A 16451-nucleotide genomic window follows, 5' to 3' on the forward strand; every position below is an offset into this window, starting at 1 on the left:
CATGAAAACCATTAGAAGTATTCAGAGAATTTGCTGGATAGTCTCCCTTTACCTCTTGAGATCCTCTCAGCCCCACCCTGTGTCTTGGGAGGCAGAACTCAAATAACCAGCATTATTTGGGGAAACTTGCCGCTGGCTTCCAGTTAATTTAGCTATTGGGAGGTCCTAGCAGTGATCAAAGGTTGAAATGAGACAGTGGTCAAGGTATTCAGTCCCTGGGTCTTCCCTACCATGACATGGTTTGGCAAAGGAAAGGCTGTAAGTTCGGTATCGTAGGCCATGTCCCCTATCAAACAAGTCATGGAGTTCAAACACCCTCCCCTTAACTCCTCAGGCCTAGGGTGATAACAGTATCCCAATGCATATCTCACCACCTTTCTTGGGTCCATTAATCCTTCCCCCAACAGTGCCCTTATTCAATGCCCTTAGATCACTCCCTGAATATGCCATTTGTTTTCTTCTGTTACAGAGACCAATGATTGATGCAGGGAGACACTGAAACAAAAGGGAACATTGCAATTTTGCAGATTATTGAGATTTGCAAACTATACATTACTAAGACATGACCTTTGGCCATAAGGACAGATAGCCAATATGTGAATGGTGATTAAAGTACCAAGTTTCTTAATACCAATGCTATAGTCACAGGATGTGACAGAAATGGCCACCTATCCACTAAATAACTCATGCTTCCCATTTAGAGTAACATTGTCATAAAAATTTCCCTGGCCAGGCAAAAATCACATTTATCAGGCCCAGCCTTTTAGATCCAAACACAAGCATTACATTAGTGGATGTGGATGAGCTACATGTAGGTTATGGCTTTTCGAGCAGATGTAGATTTGCCATCTTCTCTTTCCCTTTCCAAGGGACTCCGGTGTCTCACGAGATAGAAGGAGCCTGGGTCCCCCTTGGAAGAAATTGACCCACTAACCAGGGTTACTCAAGCTAAACTGTTATGTGAGCAAGAAATAATCTTTAGTGTGCTTTCTGAAACTCACTTGTCACTACATTACCCTAACTACTACAGCAGGTAAATTAATTTTAGAGATGAAATCCCTCCCTAGCTTTTTTGTTTTAAGGATACACAGTGATCCACAGCTCCTTACATCCAGATGAGCGAACCCTGGCTCTTTGCTCCCTAGGTCATCCAAATGTTTCCTACACCAAATATAAGGGTGCTGTTTGGACTTCTTTTCATCTTGACAATAACCTAGTGCTGTCACCTTCAACATCTGCTGTGCTTTCGAAACCAGAGCAATAATCTATTCTACCATCGGCCGTTTCAAGTTCAGGTTCTTTCTCATTTCCTTCTTTAACAAGTTCTACTTTGGCTTCAACTTCACAAACTTCTACTTTCTAGATGAAGATGCATTGATTCTATTCCTTAAACCTAAACATAGTTTCCCACTGGTGTGAGAAGTAGTCAATTTCAATTCTTTCACCAGCCTGCTCCTGCCACAAGAGGAGATATTTTGCCTCGGCTTCTCCTGGAGACTGCCTTACCTATCGAAGCATCTCAGACATGCAGGAAGAAGGGACATACAACTCACTCCAGTGGGATAATCCAACACCAAACCCTTACCAGAAACATCTGTCTTCCACCAAATGTTCAGGTAACCAGTTCTGATTATTTAGTCCAAGACTTTGCAGTTTACATTTTGTTTCCTGGCCTACGATGAGCCCAAGGTGATTTTTCTAATGAGATTACTCACATATGCATCTGATAATGTGCATGATACGCTAACGTTAAAAATGAAGTGATATGGGAGAGTAAGTAAAGGTGCGAAACGAAAAGAGCAATGGCTACGACAAATATGTAACCTATGACAAAAAAGTAACCCTTTTCCCTCTCTCTCGCTGGAAAGACAACGAATTCCCAAATTTGGAAGATACATGAAAGAAATCATATATTTTTTTATTAGTTTGGTTCCTGCATAAAATACCCTGAAAATCACCTGACAAATACTAGGAAATAAAGAGAAAACATGGGTTGAAAACCTGGCAAAATCTTATCAGTCTGGAGCTGTCTGCTCCAGTGATCAGTGCTGGTATTATTATTTAACATTTGTATTAGCTTCTTATTATTTTGATAATAGATTAACATGGACTGAGGGGTTTAATACAAGACAAATTTGTTATCTTACAGTTCTGAAGGTCAGAAGTCCAAAATTGGTTTCATTGGGCAAGGCGTTAGCAAGGGTGCGTTCCTTTAAGGGGCTCTGGGGGAGAATACATCTCATTGCGTCTTCTAGTTTCTAGAGCGGCATTTCTTGCTTTCCTTGGCTCATGGCCTTTTCCTCCATTTTCAAAGCCAGTAGCATTATGTTTTCAAGTGTTTTTCTGCTTCCGTTGTCATATAGCACCCCGACTCCCGACCTCCCACTTATAAAGTCCCAGATTAAACAGGATAAAGTCCCCATCCCAAGATCCTTCACTTAGTTTAAAGTCTCTTTTACCACAAAAGGTAATATTTACAGGTTCCAGAGAGTAGAACATGGGCATTTGGGGCAGTGGCATTATTCAGCCTACCACATAATCCAAACAAAGATAACTTTTAATTCTTTCTGGCTAGTGTTAAGAATATAGCAAATCATACATTCTTCATTTTTCCTTCCTGAATAGATGCAAAATTACCTGGAAAAAAAAATGTCCCTCAGCCAAAATTTTATGTTTTAAAATTAAGGGATGCCTGGGTGGCTCATTTAGTTAAGTGTCTGACTCTTCATTTCAGCTTAGGTCACGATCTCCCAGTCCATGAGTTTGAGCCCCGTTCCAGGCTCTGTGCTGATGGCTCAGACCCTGGAGCCTGCTTGGGATTCTGTGTCTTCTTCTCTCTCCGCCCCTTCACGATTCATGCTCCGTTTCTGTCTCTCTCTCTCTCTCTCAAAATAAATACACATTAAAAAGAATTATTTTTTTATTAAAAAAATTTTTTTTACATTTATTTATGTTTGAGAGAGAGAGAGACAGCACAAGCCGGGGAGGGGCAGAGAAAGAGAAGGAGACACAGAGTCTGAACAGGCTCCAGGCTCCGAGCTGTGAGCACAGAGCCCGACGCGGGGCTCGAACTCACAAACCGTGAGATCATGACCTGAGCCGAAGTCAGACGCTTAACCGACTGAGCCACCCAGGCGCCCCCACGCCCCAATTTTTTTTAATAAAAGAAATACCTTTGAACCAATCTTGTTCAAGTGGCACTGGAGAGAGATGAGGATGTTTGCTTTCAAAAATGAAGGCTTACTACCCGGTTTGCTCTAAAAGATTGCTGGAAGAGAAAACTAGAAAACTAGGTAGTAAGATTGTGGCATAATATACCGTTAAGAGAAGTATGTTGTTTAACCTATTGGATTTGACATTTTTCCAAATCTAACTTGCATTTCCAAAAGTTCAGAGTGCTTTTTTCCTGTTACCACAGTCCCCAGGGCTTCAAGGATTCTCTAGTAAGAATGCAAATTCTTTCTTTCACTCGGTCTGCTCTTAGTCCATGTCTTTCATCTACTTTCTCTAACTCAGTATCATTGGCCCTATTCCTTGCTCAGGAACATGGTGTCTTCTGGTGGTGATTTCATGTATTTTCTGCGTGGGCTCAGTAACAACCTCTGTTTTCCTGGGCATCAAGTGTAAGTATAAAAGGGTATCTTCTAAATTATCTCTCTGTATACATACTACATATACTTTACATATAATTATGCATTATAAAAATACATATGTACATATACGCTGCATGTAGCTTTATAGACAATTCTATATATCATTATAAATAAATATCATAGTTTATAAATAGATAAACCAATCAATGGGAAACCTGTAAATGCATATAAGTGATGTAAAATAATGGCTTAATAATTTAAGTTATGGGGCATTTATGTAACTCTCTAAGCACTGGGATGCTACTGATAACTTTTAATGCTCATCTGCACGAGTTAATTGTTTAACTCAATTGTAATGCCATAGTCTCTTTGGGGAAAATAATGCAAATAATGACTTATATTATGATTCAATTTGTGACTTTTATTAGTATGCCAAAGGATGCAATTTGAAAGATTTCAGTATAATGCTCTTTCTTTTCTAAATATGCATGTATTCTAAATTTAACTTTATGCAGATTATGTTAGTAAGAGCTTTTCACTTTACATGAGGCAAAGTACAAGATAGTAAGCTTAATGCAATCTGAACACTTTATTTGGGCCATAATTAATCACATTTCTTTAGTCCAAATTTTAAGACATGTTTTCGTATCTGGCTAGTGAAATTTTTATAAAATATAATAATTACAGAGCTGCAGATTACAAAAAACAAACAAAAAAACAACCAACAACTTGGATTATCACTCATGCTAGCACTAGGAAGTATATGTAGAAAGACAGAGATAAAGTTTATTGTCCAGATAATTCCTCCTTTTCATATGCTCTGGAAAAACATTTCTCTATCTAGCAGACATTAGCTGGTGAGAATTATGAGTTCTAGAATGAAGAAGAGACAGGTTCACATTTGCTTCCACAAAGTATAAGAAACTTGATCTTGTTCATGTTAGCCATGAACTTATTTTCCTGATTGTTCTTAGAAAATTGTTTTAAGAATTACTAGAAGTTCAATAAGTAATTGTTGCTTGTCTATCACCTCAAAAGAAATTTCACAACAAATGTTAGCACTGCGAAAGCGTTCCTTATCTCACCGTCTACTCTCTCTGGGTATCATATAAAAATGTTATTTAAATCAAACGCAAGTCTATTTTTTTTAGGAAACTCACACTTAAATGTATATTTCTCAAACAGACACACTGGAAATAGATTGAGGAGTTGAAAGAGAACTAACAGATAAGTAAATTAACCTCTAATAATTCAGTTTCTTCTGTAAAACCTGGGCACTTTGAATGGAATATTGTCTAGCTCCATTCTGACGACAGTACAAGCATTCATGCACAGAGTGACACTGGAAGGATACAAAAGTAACTAAAAATGGGGTCAGGAAAGTAAGACAGACGGTGACAACATCAGTGATTGCTGCTTGTTGTTTTTTTAATGCCGTAATCCCATGGATGTAGTCTGTATGAAACAATTTTTTTAACTCCCAAAACAAAAAATATGGGAAGAAAATACTTCCATGAGGATAAAGGAAAGCTAGCTAGAAAACAAAGTATTTAAAACTTTCAGTAATTTCTGGAAAATGCTTACAACTACAAGTTTTGGCTTTTTTTGCATTAATAGCTACAAATACCTACTTTTAAAACTTATAAATATCACTATACAAATGTAAAATATTTTTACTAGTGGCTTTTCTTCACATATAGTGGCTTTTATTTTTTTGCTACCAATATTGCCATTGGCCAAGATCATCTTTTACACTCTCAAAACATTCTTAGGGCTTTTATTAAGTAAAAGCCAGTTACAGAAACAAGAGTTGTGCTAAACAAGAAGTGGTTTGTTGACTTCAGACTTTCTTAACTTATTGCTGTCCTTCTAGTTATAGACTATTTTATAGCCAGTATATTTTGAGTTGTAAAAATCATGTTTGATGTCTAATAATTATCTCATCTTAATCATGTTCCACTTAATAAAGAATGTTAAATATTCTCTCCATGAAAATTTTCACTGTAAGAAAAAGGCCAATATTAATATTTAAATTATTATGTAATATATAATTTAATATACATATTAGAAACAGGGACATGTTTCTGACAAAGAGTAATGAATGAAATCTATATCCTGTTTAAATATGAAAGTAATGCATGGGTTAATTACAAATTTTTCTTGTATACCATTAAAAATGCATCCATATATATCTGACAGTAAAATGAGTGGTAAAATTAATCATGTACGTTGATATAAAAGGATACACTGTAGTAATTTAAAGAGGTCTTCTAGAACTGTTGCTATTAACATGGAGATATGGTTACACAATAGTTCCCATGAAATAAGCAGATTTAAAAGTCACTTATGGAAAAATACAGTTTTATAAAAATTATATGTAAAATAGATGGGGTTTTACATGCATTATGTGGAAAAAAGTTTTAGTAGATATAAACTAAATGCTAACAACTGCTATTTGAATGGCGGGTTTAAATGTAAGGAGAAGCAGTTTCTTGCTTTCTTCCTACTATTTTGTATTTTCTATTTTTTTCTACCAAATGATTTATGCTAATTTCTAGTTTGAAAGCTCTGTACTGCAAAATATTTTCTAAAACATCAAATTTTTTCATTTTTTTTACTCTTCTTTTTCATTTTCTTAATTCATCCATTAAGTATATCATACAACATCGTATAATTACAAGATACTTTTATTTGGGGGGCTTTAAAAACATTTGTCTTATATTCCCCCAAATAAATATATTGTTTAATCTTTATTCCTCACTTGTCGCAAATTGATTACAAACCCAAGACTGTATTTTGCTTCTCATTTGGGGGGGAACAAAAGAGAAGTCTCATTTCCCTTTCTCCAGTTTTATTACAGTTTTATACAGTACAACCTTTTCAGATGGTAATAAACACAGCAGCAATAACCTCAAGAATATGGTTAATCTAGAAAGAGTTCATCGAAATTTAAACTTCTGGAATAATACTTCAAATTCCTAAAAAAATATTATTTTCAATCTCTAAACATGCCAGATTATTGATAGAATAAAATAAATAACATCACTGTCGTACTCCCCACTCTGGTTATATCTCGCCTTTTGCTAAGAAGGAACATAATCCAAGCCACTAGCAGCCGAGGTTACTTGAACCACCAATGGACAAGGCATAAACCATCCTTTGCATATCTCCCTAGCTCTTGAGCAAAATATAGAAAAGAGGGTAAGAGTCCTAGACCATATTGAGAAAGATTAGCATATGTGTAATAATAGACCCCAAAGTAGAAGAGATAGTTCGATAAAAGTGGTATTATTTTAAGACCTATTGGATGAATGTTTTCCCAAACTGATCAGAAACATTAAGCCGCGGGTTTCAAGACATTCTATAAAAACCAAACGGCACAAAGAAAAGCAATATCCATGTGAAGAAAACTATTTAATAGACTAGGAATAGATGAGTACTTTATAATATGATTTTAAAAAAGAATTGACCTAAAAAGCCAGTCAGACTTAGAAGGAAAGAACGGCAACAAAAAATAATATAAAAGTAATGTGAAAATGGGAGAAAGGCAGGCTCTGCCGAATATTGAAACAAAATTATAAATATAAAATAATGAAGGCTGTGTGGTTCATTCCGCCGAAAAGCAGGCGGATTGAATGTAACTAAAATAATAGAAATATATTATTCCTATTATTCTATCCTTTCAGCTACAGATGGCAAGTAAAAGAGGATGGGGAGGACAGGCACGTGGGAGGCTCAATCGGTTAAGCATCTGACTTCGACTAAGATCATTATTTCATGGTTTGTGAGTTCGGGGACCCACAAGGAACTCCGTACTGATGGTGCAGAGCCTGCTTGGGATCCTCTCTTTCTCTCTCTCTCTTAGTCCCTCCCCCACTTATGTATGCAGCACTCTCTCTCTCTCTCAAAATAAATAAACTTAAAAAAAAAAAAAAACAAGACAATGGGGAGGGGTTTCATTCAGTAAAGGATATGAGACCACACACAATGTAGCCATCTGGGGGTGAAACGCTGAAGTCATACCTTACAAATTCCAACAAAATAAATTCCAGCTACCAAATATGGAAAAATGAACTATACTTATAAAAGTATAATCTCAAGTGTAAATTTTTTACTAAAAATGACTCAAGAAACAAAACAGATGAACATAGGGGAATAGAAGGAAACAATAAGGTAAAAACAGAGAGGGAGACAAACCACAAGGGACCCTCAAATACAGGGGACAAACTGGGTGTTGGGTGGGGGGATGGGCTAAATGGGTGATGGGCATTAAGGAGGGCACTTGTTGGGATAGGCACTGACTACCAAAGGTAGATGATGAATCGCCAGATTCAACTCCTGACACCGTTGTTACCGTATATGTTAACTACCTTGGATTTAAACAAAATCAAAAATTTTAAAAAGCACCTGACATACGTGGGGCAAACTACCAAACGCAAAGTCAAAGGACACACTGGGACAGTGTAACTGCAGCTCGTATCAGGGAAAAGCTCAGTTTACCAAAGTACAAGTGCACTAGCAGAACCCGTTAAACGAGATTGATTTGCCGAAGAAGAGTCACACGGCCCAAAATGCCAGGGCTGACAAATGTACGGTTTACCATAAGAAAAGGGTACAATTTAACGACCACATTAAAGTAAGGATATGTATTACAATGAAGGATCCGGACAGGCCAGGTACGAACAGGTGTCTTGTCCTCCCTCTGTGACTATCCTTTCGGAACACAGTTCTTCTCTTCAGTCAGGAACCACCAATGTATACACAGAATACTTTGGTACCAGGGCACCTCAAATAGAGTCTTGCTTGGGAATTTTTATATTTTGCTGACCGCATAGGCATACTTCTGTAAGGTAACCAGCTTCAACAGCAGACCCTGTTCAGGACCTCCTTGTAACCAGGGGTAAATCATCGGTCATATGGCATCAGTAAAGAATGCCGACAAGCTAGTATAATCTGGCCCCAACATCCTCAGACTGATGATTGCAAAGCGACACTATTAATCAGTATGTCTCATACCTCGTCCAGAGGTCGGTACCAGGCAGAAACTTTACAGACACTGTCAGGCTGATCCCAGGCCTGTTTGAATGAATGCTCAGCACAATAAGCACCTCATATAAAACAGTCAAGGAAAGAGTAGAAACTCAATGAGAAAAATTATAGTTAATTATGTATGTAATTATATATTATATATTATATATAATTATACACTTCATAGGAAAGGAAATACAAATGACATTTATATGCACGAGAAAAAGTTTCGACACCAAAGTAAAAAGGGAAATGCAAAGTCAAATGATATTGAGATACCATGTGCAACAGCATATATGGAGGGTAATTTGGAGATATGTAATACAACTTAAATGTACATAAACTTTGACCAAGCAACTTATCTTAAAAATATGCTTGCATATGTGTGAAATTATGTATGACTAAGGTTCTTTATTACAGTATTTATTTCTGGAATGCCAAAAGATTACAAACAGTCTAAAAGTCAATAGAAAATGTCTAACATAAATCATGATATATCCAGACAATGGAATTTGATGAGAAAGCTATTCATATACTGATATGGAATTATGTCCAAAATATACTTTATAATTACCTTTCCTTAAAGTTTACTTATTTATTTTGAGACAGAGACAGCATGATTGAAGGAGTGGCAGAGAGAGAGAGAGAGAGAGAAAGAGAGAGAGAGAGAGAGAGAGAGAATCCCAAGCAGGCTCCTTACTGCCAACACAGAGCCCGATGCGAGGCTCAGTCTCATGAACCAGGAGATCATGACCTGAGCTGAAACCAATAGTCAGAGACTCAACTGACTGAGCCACCCAGGTGCCCCCCAAATATATTTTAAGTGGTAAAATAAAAGGTGAAAAACCATATAAACAGATTGCTACCGTCCATACAAAGGGAAGAGAGGGCATTTTATATGCATTTGCTTATAAAATTCAAGCAAATATATGTGGAAGAGTAAAAAAGAAATTGGTAAAGCTGACTGCTCTTGGGGAGTGAAGTCAGGTGCATGAGGAGACTGGGTGATAAAGTGGCTTTTTGCTCTGTCTCCTTTGAAGTTTTTGATTCTTGAACAGTGTAAATTGTAAACAAAAACTTAATGCGAATTAAAGGCCCAAAGATCATCAGTAACTTGCAGCTGTACTTAGTCTGTATGGAAAAACTAGTTTGCAATAATTTGTTAGTATTTTTTATTAAGAATGATTGTTATTGTTTGAAGTGTTCCAGGTGTCCACTATTGCAATGAAGCAGCAAGAAAAACTCATCCATCAGGAGAGAACAATGTGGAATTTCACACGATGGCAGAAAAACCATAACCTTCAGATGAAATACTGTCAAACCTTGATGCAAAACTCCTTCGTTTCAGGTAATTGATATCAAATCAGTTTCCACCGTGCAGATACAAATGCAGGCACCAATCCCTTAAAAGAAAAAGTGACATACATTTTACTCTCAGCAGAACTACAGTCAGAGCTTTAAATTAGGAGGGACATAATTTTGATCCACACTTCAGTTCAATCTTATTTATATATTTCCATAGAATGTGGAAAATACTGAGGTCCCATGAAATGCAGATTTAAAAAGCATATAGTCAAATTTCAAAGGGAAATGTGTAGGATTAGATCAGATTTTTTTTAAGCAGCATTTGATGTTTTACCCAATCACTCCAATTTGTAAGTGCATCTTTAATTATAGTTCTAAATTCTCCAATATATTTAGTTGAGACATTGCTTTAGATTCAAATTTAGATATCCCTTTGGGCAGAAAAATCATTTTAGAAATCAGAGTATTTATCACAAAAATTATAACAATGCAGGGTTCAACTCTTTTTAAATATTCTATGAAGTTATTTCAGTTTTATCTTTTACATCTCTTACAAGCATTTCTTTTCAAATAGGCTCCACACCTAACATGAGGCTTGAACTCACAACCCTGAAATCAAGAGTCACACTCTACCGACTGAGCCAACCAAGCTGCTCCCCTCTTAAAAGCATTTAAACCTAAAACAGCCTATTTCTATTTGTTTTGTAGTTTGTCAAATATTCTACGGTTACCTAATTGGCATTAATTATCCTTGGAGTGAATACCGTTTAAAGAATCACCAATGAGAGAGATCAAAAACCTACTATAGCTCCTTCTGACTAAAATGTAGTCAAATAAATGTTTACAGAATCACTGTGTGCCCCACAGTGTTTTTAAATACATCAAGCTTTTGCAAGCATGAGTTGGGCCCACATCCGAGCCACCAACCTTGAGACAATGACAATATCCATTTTGGAGACCTACAAATCTAACATGTCCTCCAACCTTTCAGCTGCCATTGTCAATGCCACTCAGGCTATAACTTTAACAATAGACAAGACACTGATCAGCCCAGATTCTAAATGAAGGATAATGAAAAGCTTTAAATAACTCAACATTGGATCCATGGAAACTGATAATGAACTATTTGTGACCCTCAGTAGAAGTCTTGTGTCTAGAAACTAGAGTTCTGGAAATGCCAGTGTCTTTCCCTCTATAAAACTGTGCAAGAAACGGTCAAATTCTTGCTTTTCGGTTCCCCTTTTATACTCTTGAGCACACTTTTTTTGTGAATACATTCTTTAAGACAGGGTTCATAAAACCGATTAAACAATATGGCTTACTTGTTAGTTATATCCAAGTTCTGAAATAAGCTTATTGGTCACTTATGTTTTTCTTCAATTTTCCTCACTCACGTTTTTCTAAAATCATTCCTCAAAGTAGAATGAACTGTTTGTTCTCTCCCTTACCTACGAAACACGTTCATGTTTAACTCTCAGAATTTAAACATCAACTTGAAACTTATTACTCAGCTTGCCTAATGGTCCAGTATATTTCCAATTAGATTGGACCAGTGAGGTTAACAGACATGAAACAATAAGCAAACAAATGAAGACATAAATGATGTCAACCTAAAGAAGGGAAATATTTATAAAAATAGAATAATCAGCTCACTTATTATAGAAGAGGAACAATTTGGGGAAAGACATTCCAAATCTGATTTTAAGTTTAAGAGAGAGAGAGAGAGAGAGAGAGAGAGAGAGAGAGAGAGAATCCCAAGCAGGCTCAGCACTGTCAGCTTGAAGCTTGACATGGGGCTCAAACCCATGAACGTGAGATCATGACCTGAGCCGAAACCAAGAGTTGGTCGCTTAACCAGCTGAGCCACCCAGGCCCCCCAAAGTTTTTTATCTTAAACTAGTTCTTACAGACCTATTGTAGTTGGAAATAATTATATAAATCTCACTACGGTAAGTACTGCCTCATACGAACCATTTGGTTAAAAGTGCAGTTTCGTTGGGGGTGAGACAAGGGGTTCCTTTGGGGAGATGTGTTACTGATATTTTTCTGATAAATTTAACAAAGTATGTTTATATTCAAAGCCCATAACTGCAGCCCTTGTCCAAACAACTGGATTCAGAATGGTGGAAGTTGTTACCATGTCTTTGAAAACTGGAAAATCTGGCACACCAGTAAAGAGGACTGTTTGAAGGAGGGCTCTAATCTTCTACAAATAGACAGTAAAGAGGAAATGGTAAACGCTATCTCGTGGTTTCCTATCATTCTGAAAATACCCTGATACGTTAAAAGAAAGGACTGATTCTAATAAGACAGGATTCCTTAATATTCTACAAAAGTAGTATATTTGTTGTACGTAATAAAGGTCTCAAAGAGACGAAGTGGGAATTGCCAAAGTTTGTTTTCCCTTTAATTAGACAAACAAAACAAAAGCAGGAAGCTATCCAGAAATCAACGAGAATATGTTAGCTGTATGTCCTTTGTTAATCAAAAAGGCGAGGCAGTAAAGGAAATACTATTTTATGACTTGTTGATCCACTCCAAGATGTACGTATATTACAGTTGTGTATGGTTCAGAGTCAACATTTTCAATGCTGTAGGGAAGTATAACAACCAATCACAACTCTGTAATTACCAAGGAAAAGCGGAAGTATAAAAAGGGAAGTGACGTCATGAAATGGAGAGGTCTATGAAAATAAGCATTTGCTAAATGAAATGTTTAGTCTGGTTTACTACCATCTTAAAACAAGTAGTGTTTCCCTGAAGTCATTTTACATATGTATGGAAATATGTATGAAGTAGAATACAGAGTTAACACATTTCTGACCTTATTAAAAATGTATGCTTGCTATATTCAACGATTAGCTAACGTTCAATTTTCCAAGAATAATGAGAGAACAATTTAACAATATGTTAAGGACACGCAGTAAACCAAGACAACTTGAACTCACTACAATTATAGGCTTCCACTATTTTTTCTGTGCAAATTTGGTGACAAAAGCTAGTCATGTTTTTTCTAACAGAATACCCCTACAGTTAAGTTGCCTCTGGAATCTTCTAAATTATTTCTCGTATTGAAGTATACTGGGAAAGAATGATCTATGTCAGGTCTATGATGTCAAGGATAGTTCTACTTTTCCTGATTAGTATCACACCTTGTTTTGACATGTATTAACTGTCAAACTCGGAATCTGTTAAGATTATTTTATTGCCAGATGCTTATTTTCCTTATAGTCCTCAAGACCCCATCTATCGTACAACAATAAAAAAAAAATCTACGAAAAGTATCCCTTCTTTTAAAACCATCTCTGTCTTATTCTTTCTCAATTTCCATCTAGGCAAAATGTCACACTTTATATTCCATCATAGTTTGTTGCTGTTTTCCCCCTAGTTCACTGTTGAGGTCTTGTTTCTTCTAGGACTTTATCACTGGCCACCTGAGGAAGATCAAAAGTGGCTATGATTACTGGGTGGGACTGTCTCAGGACGGTCTCAGCAGATCGTGGCTTTGGCAAGATGGCTCCGCTCCTCCCCCTGACCTGTAAGTGTCTGAGGGAATTGTTACAAGAAAAATTAGAAACCTGAGGGAATTCAGACGTTCCTTTTATTTTATACCTCAGAGTTTTTCCAGAAGACAGAACCAGCAATGATAGCTTCACAGGCTTTTTATTGGAACCAAAGCTGAGGTCATTGAAGGGTAGCTTCATGGCTTCCAAGTTTTCCTCCTTCTCAGTCCTGCTGCCATCACCCGTAGCACATTCACATCAAAATTGGAGACACTGCATGAACAACATTTATCAGTATCATGACATTTCCTGTGGATTGTTTAATGGCTAGAGTACTAAGGGAAAGACATTATGATGATTATTAAGCGATTTCCATATTAAGGTTTTTAGATAGAACTAGGGAGATTGGTGAACAGGATTAGGTGCCTTAGTATTTTGAGAGTTAAGAGTCGGGAGAGAAATCTTAAGCTAGAGCCAACTTTTCTGTCTCTATTTCTTTTAATGTGAGGCTTTTTGCTATTGTAGTAGCATATTTTTATTGAGGGAAAACAGCTCTGTTACTGAAGAAAGAGGGTGCCATAGGAGGATACCATATTAAAACAAAACAAAGAGCTACCCACCTCACGTTAGGTACCCACAAGACCATCACAGTCAGCCCCATGCCTAAAGTCAGATTCACTGACTTTGCCTCCCCAGGTCACCAGTAAAGACACTCCAATCAACTAACCAGCTTTGCGGATATCTCAAGGACAAGTCCCTGTCTTCCGCTAACTGCAGCATTTGGAAATATTTTATCTGTGAGAAGTATGCATTATGATCCTCTACCTGAACAAAATTGCACTTGAAGAGATCTATTGCAAGAGTGTGCTGATCAGGCCATTGGAAAACCTGCCACAAAATTCCAAAGGGCAAGTGAAGTATGCCTATGTGTGGGCTATGAAACTACCTACCTGGGAGGTAGGTATCAAAACCTATCTCTGCATTTACACTTGGCAATTTCCTTCAATGCTTTCCAGACCTTCATTTGATATAGTGTAAATTGCCAAGAATAAAAGTGACTTCGAGCTACTGAGGACAAAATCCCGAAACGCTGAGAACAAACTGAAGAAAAAACATGTTCTTGTGCTTTTGTTTCCCCCTAATCTAGAGTGACTATAAACTCCACACAAAAATCTATAAGCCCCTGGGGGGATGATGCGTTTCTAGCTGGCTGATTTTTTTTTATATATAAATAAATAAATGTAAGCTTTTAAAATCTCTGCCTGCCAGATCTTTCTTTGCATGTTTTCTAGGCTTCCAGGCATTCCACTATTGAATCTGCAGGAGAGTAGGACAGAGATATGGATTTTCATATTAGAAAGAAGACAGACAGCTATCTGCTGCCTGTAAGACAATACCCTTTTAGGATTGCAGAATTCTACTGGACGCTTGCATTACAAGCACTTTATATAAGTAGAAGGAGTAGTTAGGCCGTCAGTACCAGTGCATCTCCAGTAAAGGACAGCTGTGAACTTCCTTCTTTCCTCTCTCTGTCTCTAGTACTCACAAATCAAAGGACTCAGGCTGGGACTCTCAAGGTTAACACTCCAGCATTTTTTTTTTATTTTTAAAATTTCAATTCCGGTATAGTTAACATACACCGTAGTATTAATTTCCGGGGTACAATGTCATGATTCACCAATTCCATATGTCACCCTGTGTTCATCATGATAAGTGCATTCCTTAATCCGCATCATCTATTTAACACCCCCCCCCCACTTCCCCTCTGGTAACCATCAGTCTCCTGTCAGTAGTTAAGAGTCTGTTTCTTGGCTTGTCTCTTTTTTTCCCCCTTTGCTCACTTGCTTTGTTTCTTAAATTCCATATATAAGTGAAATTATATAGTATTTGTCTTGCTCTGACTTTCTTATTTCACTTAGCATTATACTCTCTAGCTCCATCCATGTCATTGCAAATGACAAGATTTCATTCCTTTTAATGGCTGAATAATATTCCATTATGTGTGTGTGTGTGTGTGTGTGTGTGCGCGCGTGTGTATGTGTACCACATCTTTATCCATTCATTAATCAATGGACACTTGGGCTGCTTCCATATCTTGTCTATTATAAATAATGCTGCTATAAGCATAGGGGTGCATGTATCCCTTTGAATTAGTGTTTTGTATTTTGGGGGTAAATACCTAGTAGCATGATTACTGGATCATAGGCTAGTTCTATTTTTAACTTTTTGAGGAACCTCCATACTGTTTTCCAAAGTGGCTGCACCAGTGTGCATTCCCACCAACAGTGCAAGAAGGTTCCTTTTGTTCCATATCCTTGCCAATACTTATTGTTTCTTGTGCTTTTGATTTAAGCCATTCTGATAGGTGTAAGGTGACATCTCATGGCAGTTTTGATTTGCATTTCCATGATGACGAGTGATGTTGAGCATCTTTTCATGTCTGCTAGCCATCTGGATGTCTTTTTTGGAGAAGTAACATTCCACTGTAACTGCATCTCTCTGTGCCTCAATTTCTTCATTATAAAATAGTAATGGGACTTATTTCAAAATATTATTTGAGAATTAAATTATTAATGTATGTTAATTGCTGAAACTATTGCCTTTCCTAGAGTTTGACACTATATCAGTGCTCATTATTATTATCTGGAGTAAATTACTAGTCATCTGTAGGCATCAACTTTATTAATGTAGTCCAGATAAACATGACCCTTTTTCTTGCTCAGGTTACAGGAATATTGAGAAGCTAAAGTATTTTCACAAGGACTAGCTGAGCTACATTAGATTCTCATCTCTCTTTACAATAAAGATACCGCTTAAATAAAGTGAAACAAAATAAATCCACTGAGGCTAGTGGAAATAACTTCAATGAACCTAGAAGTCTATTGTAAAAGGTGACCTCTGAAGGATAAGGTCCTTTAAGGATGGGAAGAGCATGTTTTCATGTTTTGTTTTGTTTTGACTTTTTTAATGTTTATTTATTTTTTGGGTGGGGGGAGGGACAGAGAGAGAGGGAGACAGAAGC

General features: G+C 36.9%; 2 protein-coding genes across 4 annotated transcripts in view; one reads left to right on the forward strand and one right to left on the reverse strand.

Moving 5' to 3' along the window:
- Window positions 1–1525: 1525 nt before the first annotated feature.
- On the forward strand, window positions 1526–14248 carry CLEC9A (C-type lectin domain containing 9A). Its single transcript, XM_049625076.1, has 6 exons — window positions 1526–1616; window positions 3543–3623; window positions 9823–9969; window positions 12008–12159; window positions 13343–13464; window positions 14126–14248. The coding sequence occupies exons 1-6, from the start codon at window positions 1526–1528 to the stop codon at window positions 14244–14246; spliced, it is 714 nt and encodes a 237-aa protein (XP_049481033.1). The 3' UTR covers window positions 14247–14248.
- The window catches only part of CLEC1A (C-type lectin domain family 1 member A), a 34261-nt gene continuing 27744 nt past the window's right edge, over window positions 9935–16451 (reverse strand). For all 3 annotated transcript variants that reach the window (XR_007456594.1, XR_007456593.1, XR_007456592.1), the window contains exons 7-8: window positions 13539–13702; window positions 9935–10024 (exon numbers count right to left, since the gene is read on the reverse strand). The gene's annotated coding sequence lies outside the window, so the exon portion shown is untranslated. The remainder of the gene's footprint in view (window positions 10025–13538; window positions 13703–16451) is intronic.

The sequence above is a fragment of the Panthera uncia genome, chromosome B4, assembly GCF_023721935.1.
Source record: "Panthera uncia isolate 11264 chromosome B4, Puncia_PCG_1.0, whole genome shotgun sequence".
Classification (NCBI taxonomy): domain Eukaryota; kingdom Metazoa; phylum Chordata; class Mammalia; order Carnivora; family Felidae; genus Panthera; species Panthera uncia.

Coding starts and splice junctions, on each gene's coding strand:
- CLEC9A (XM_049625076.1), top strand. CDS start 1,526: ATGCAGGAAGAAGGGACATACAACTCACTCCAGTGGGATAATCCAACA. Junction 12,160..13,342: donor TAGACAGTAAAGAGGAAATG/GTAAACGCTATC, acceptor TGTTTCTTCTAG/GACTTTATCACTGGCCACCT. Junction 13,465..14,125: donor TCCGCTCCTCCCCCTGACCT/GTAAGTGTCTGA, acceptor TTGCCTCCCCAG/GTCACCAGTAAAGACACTCC.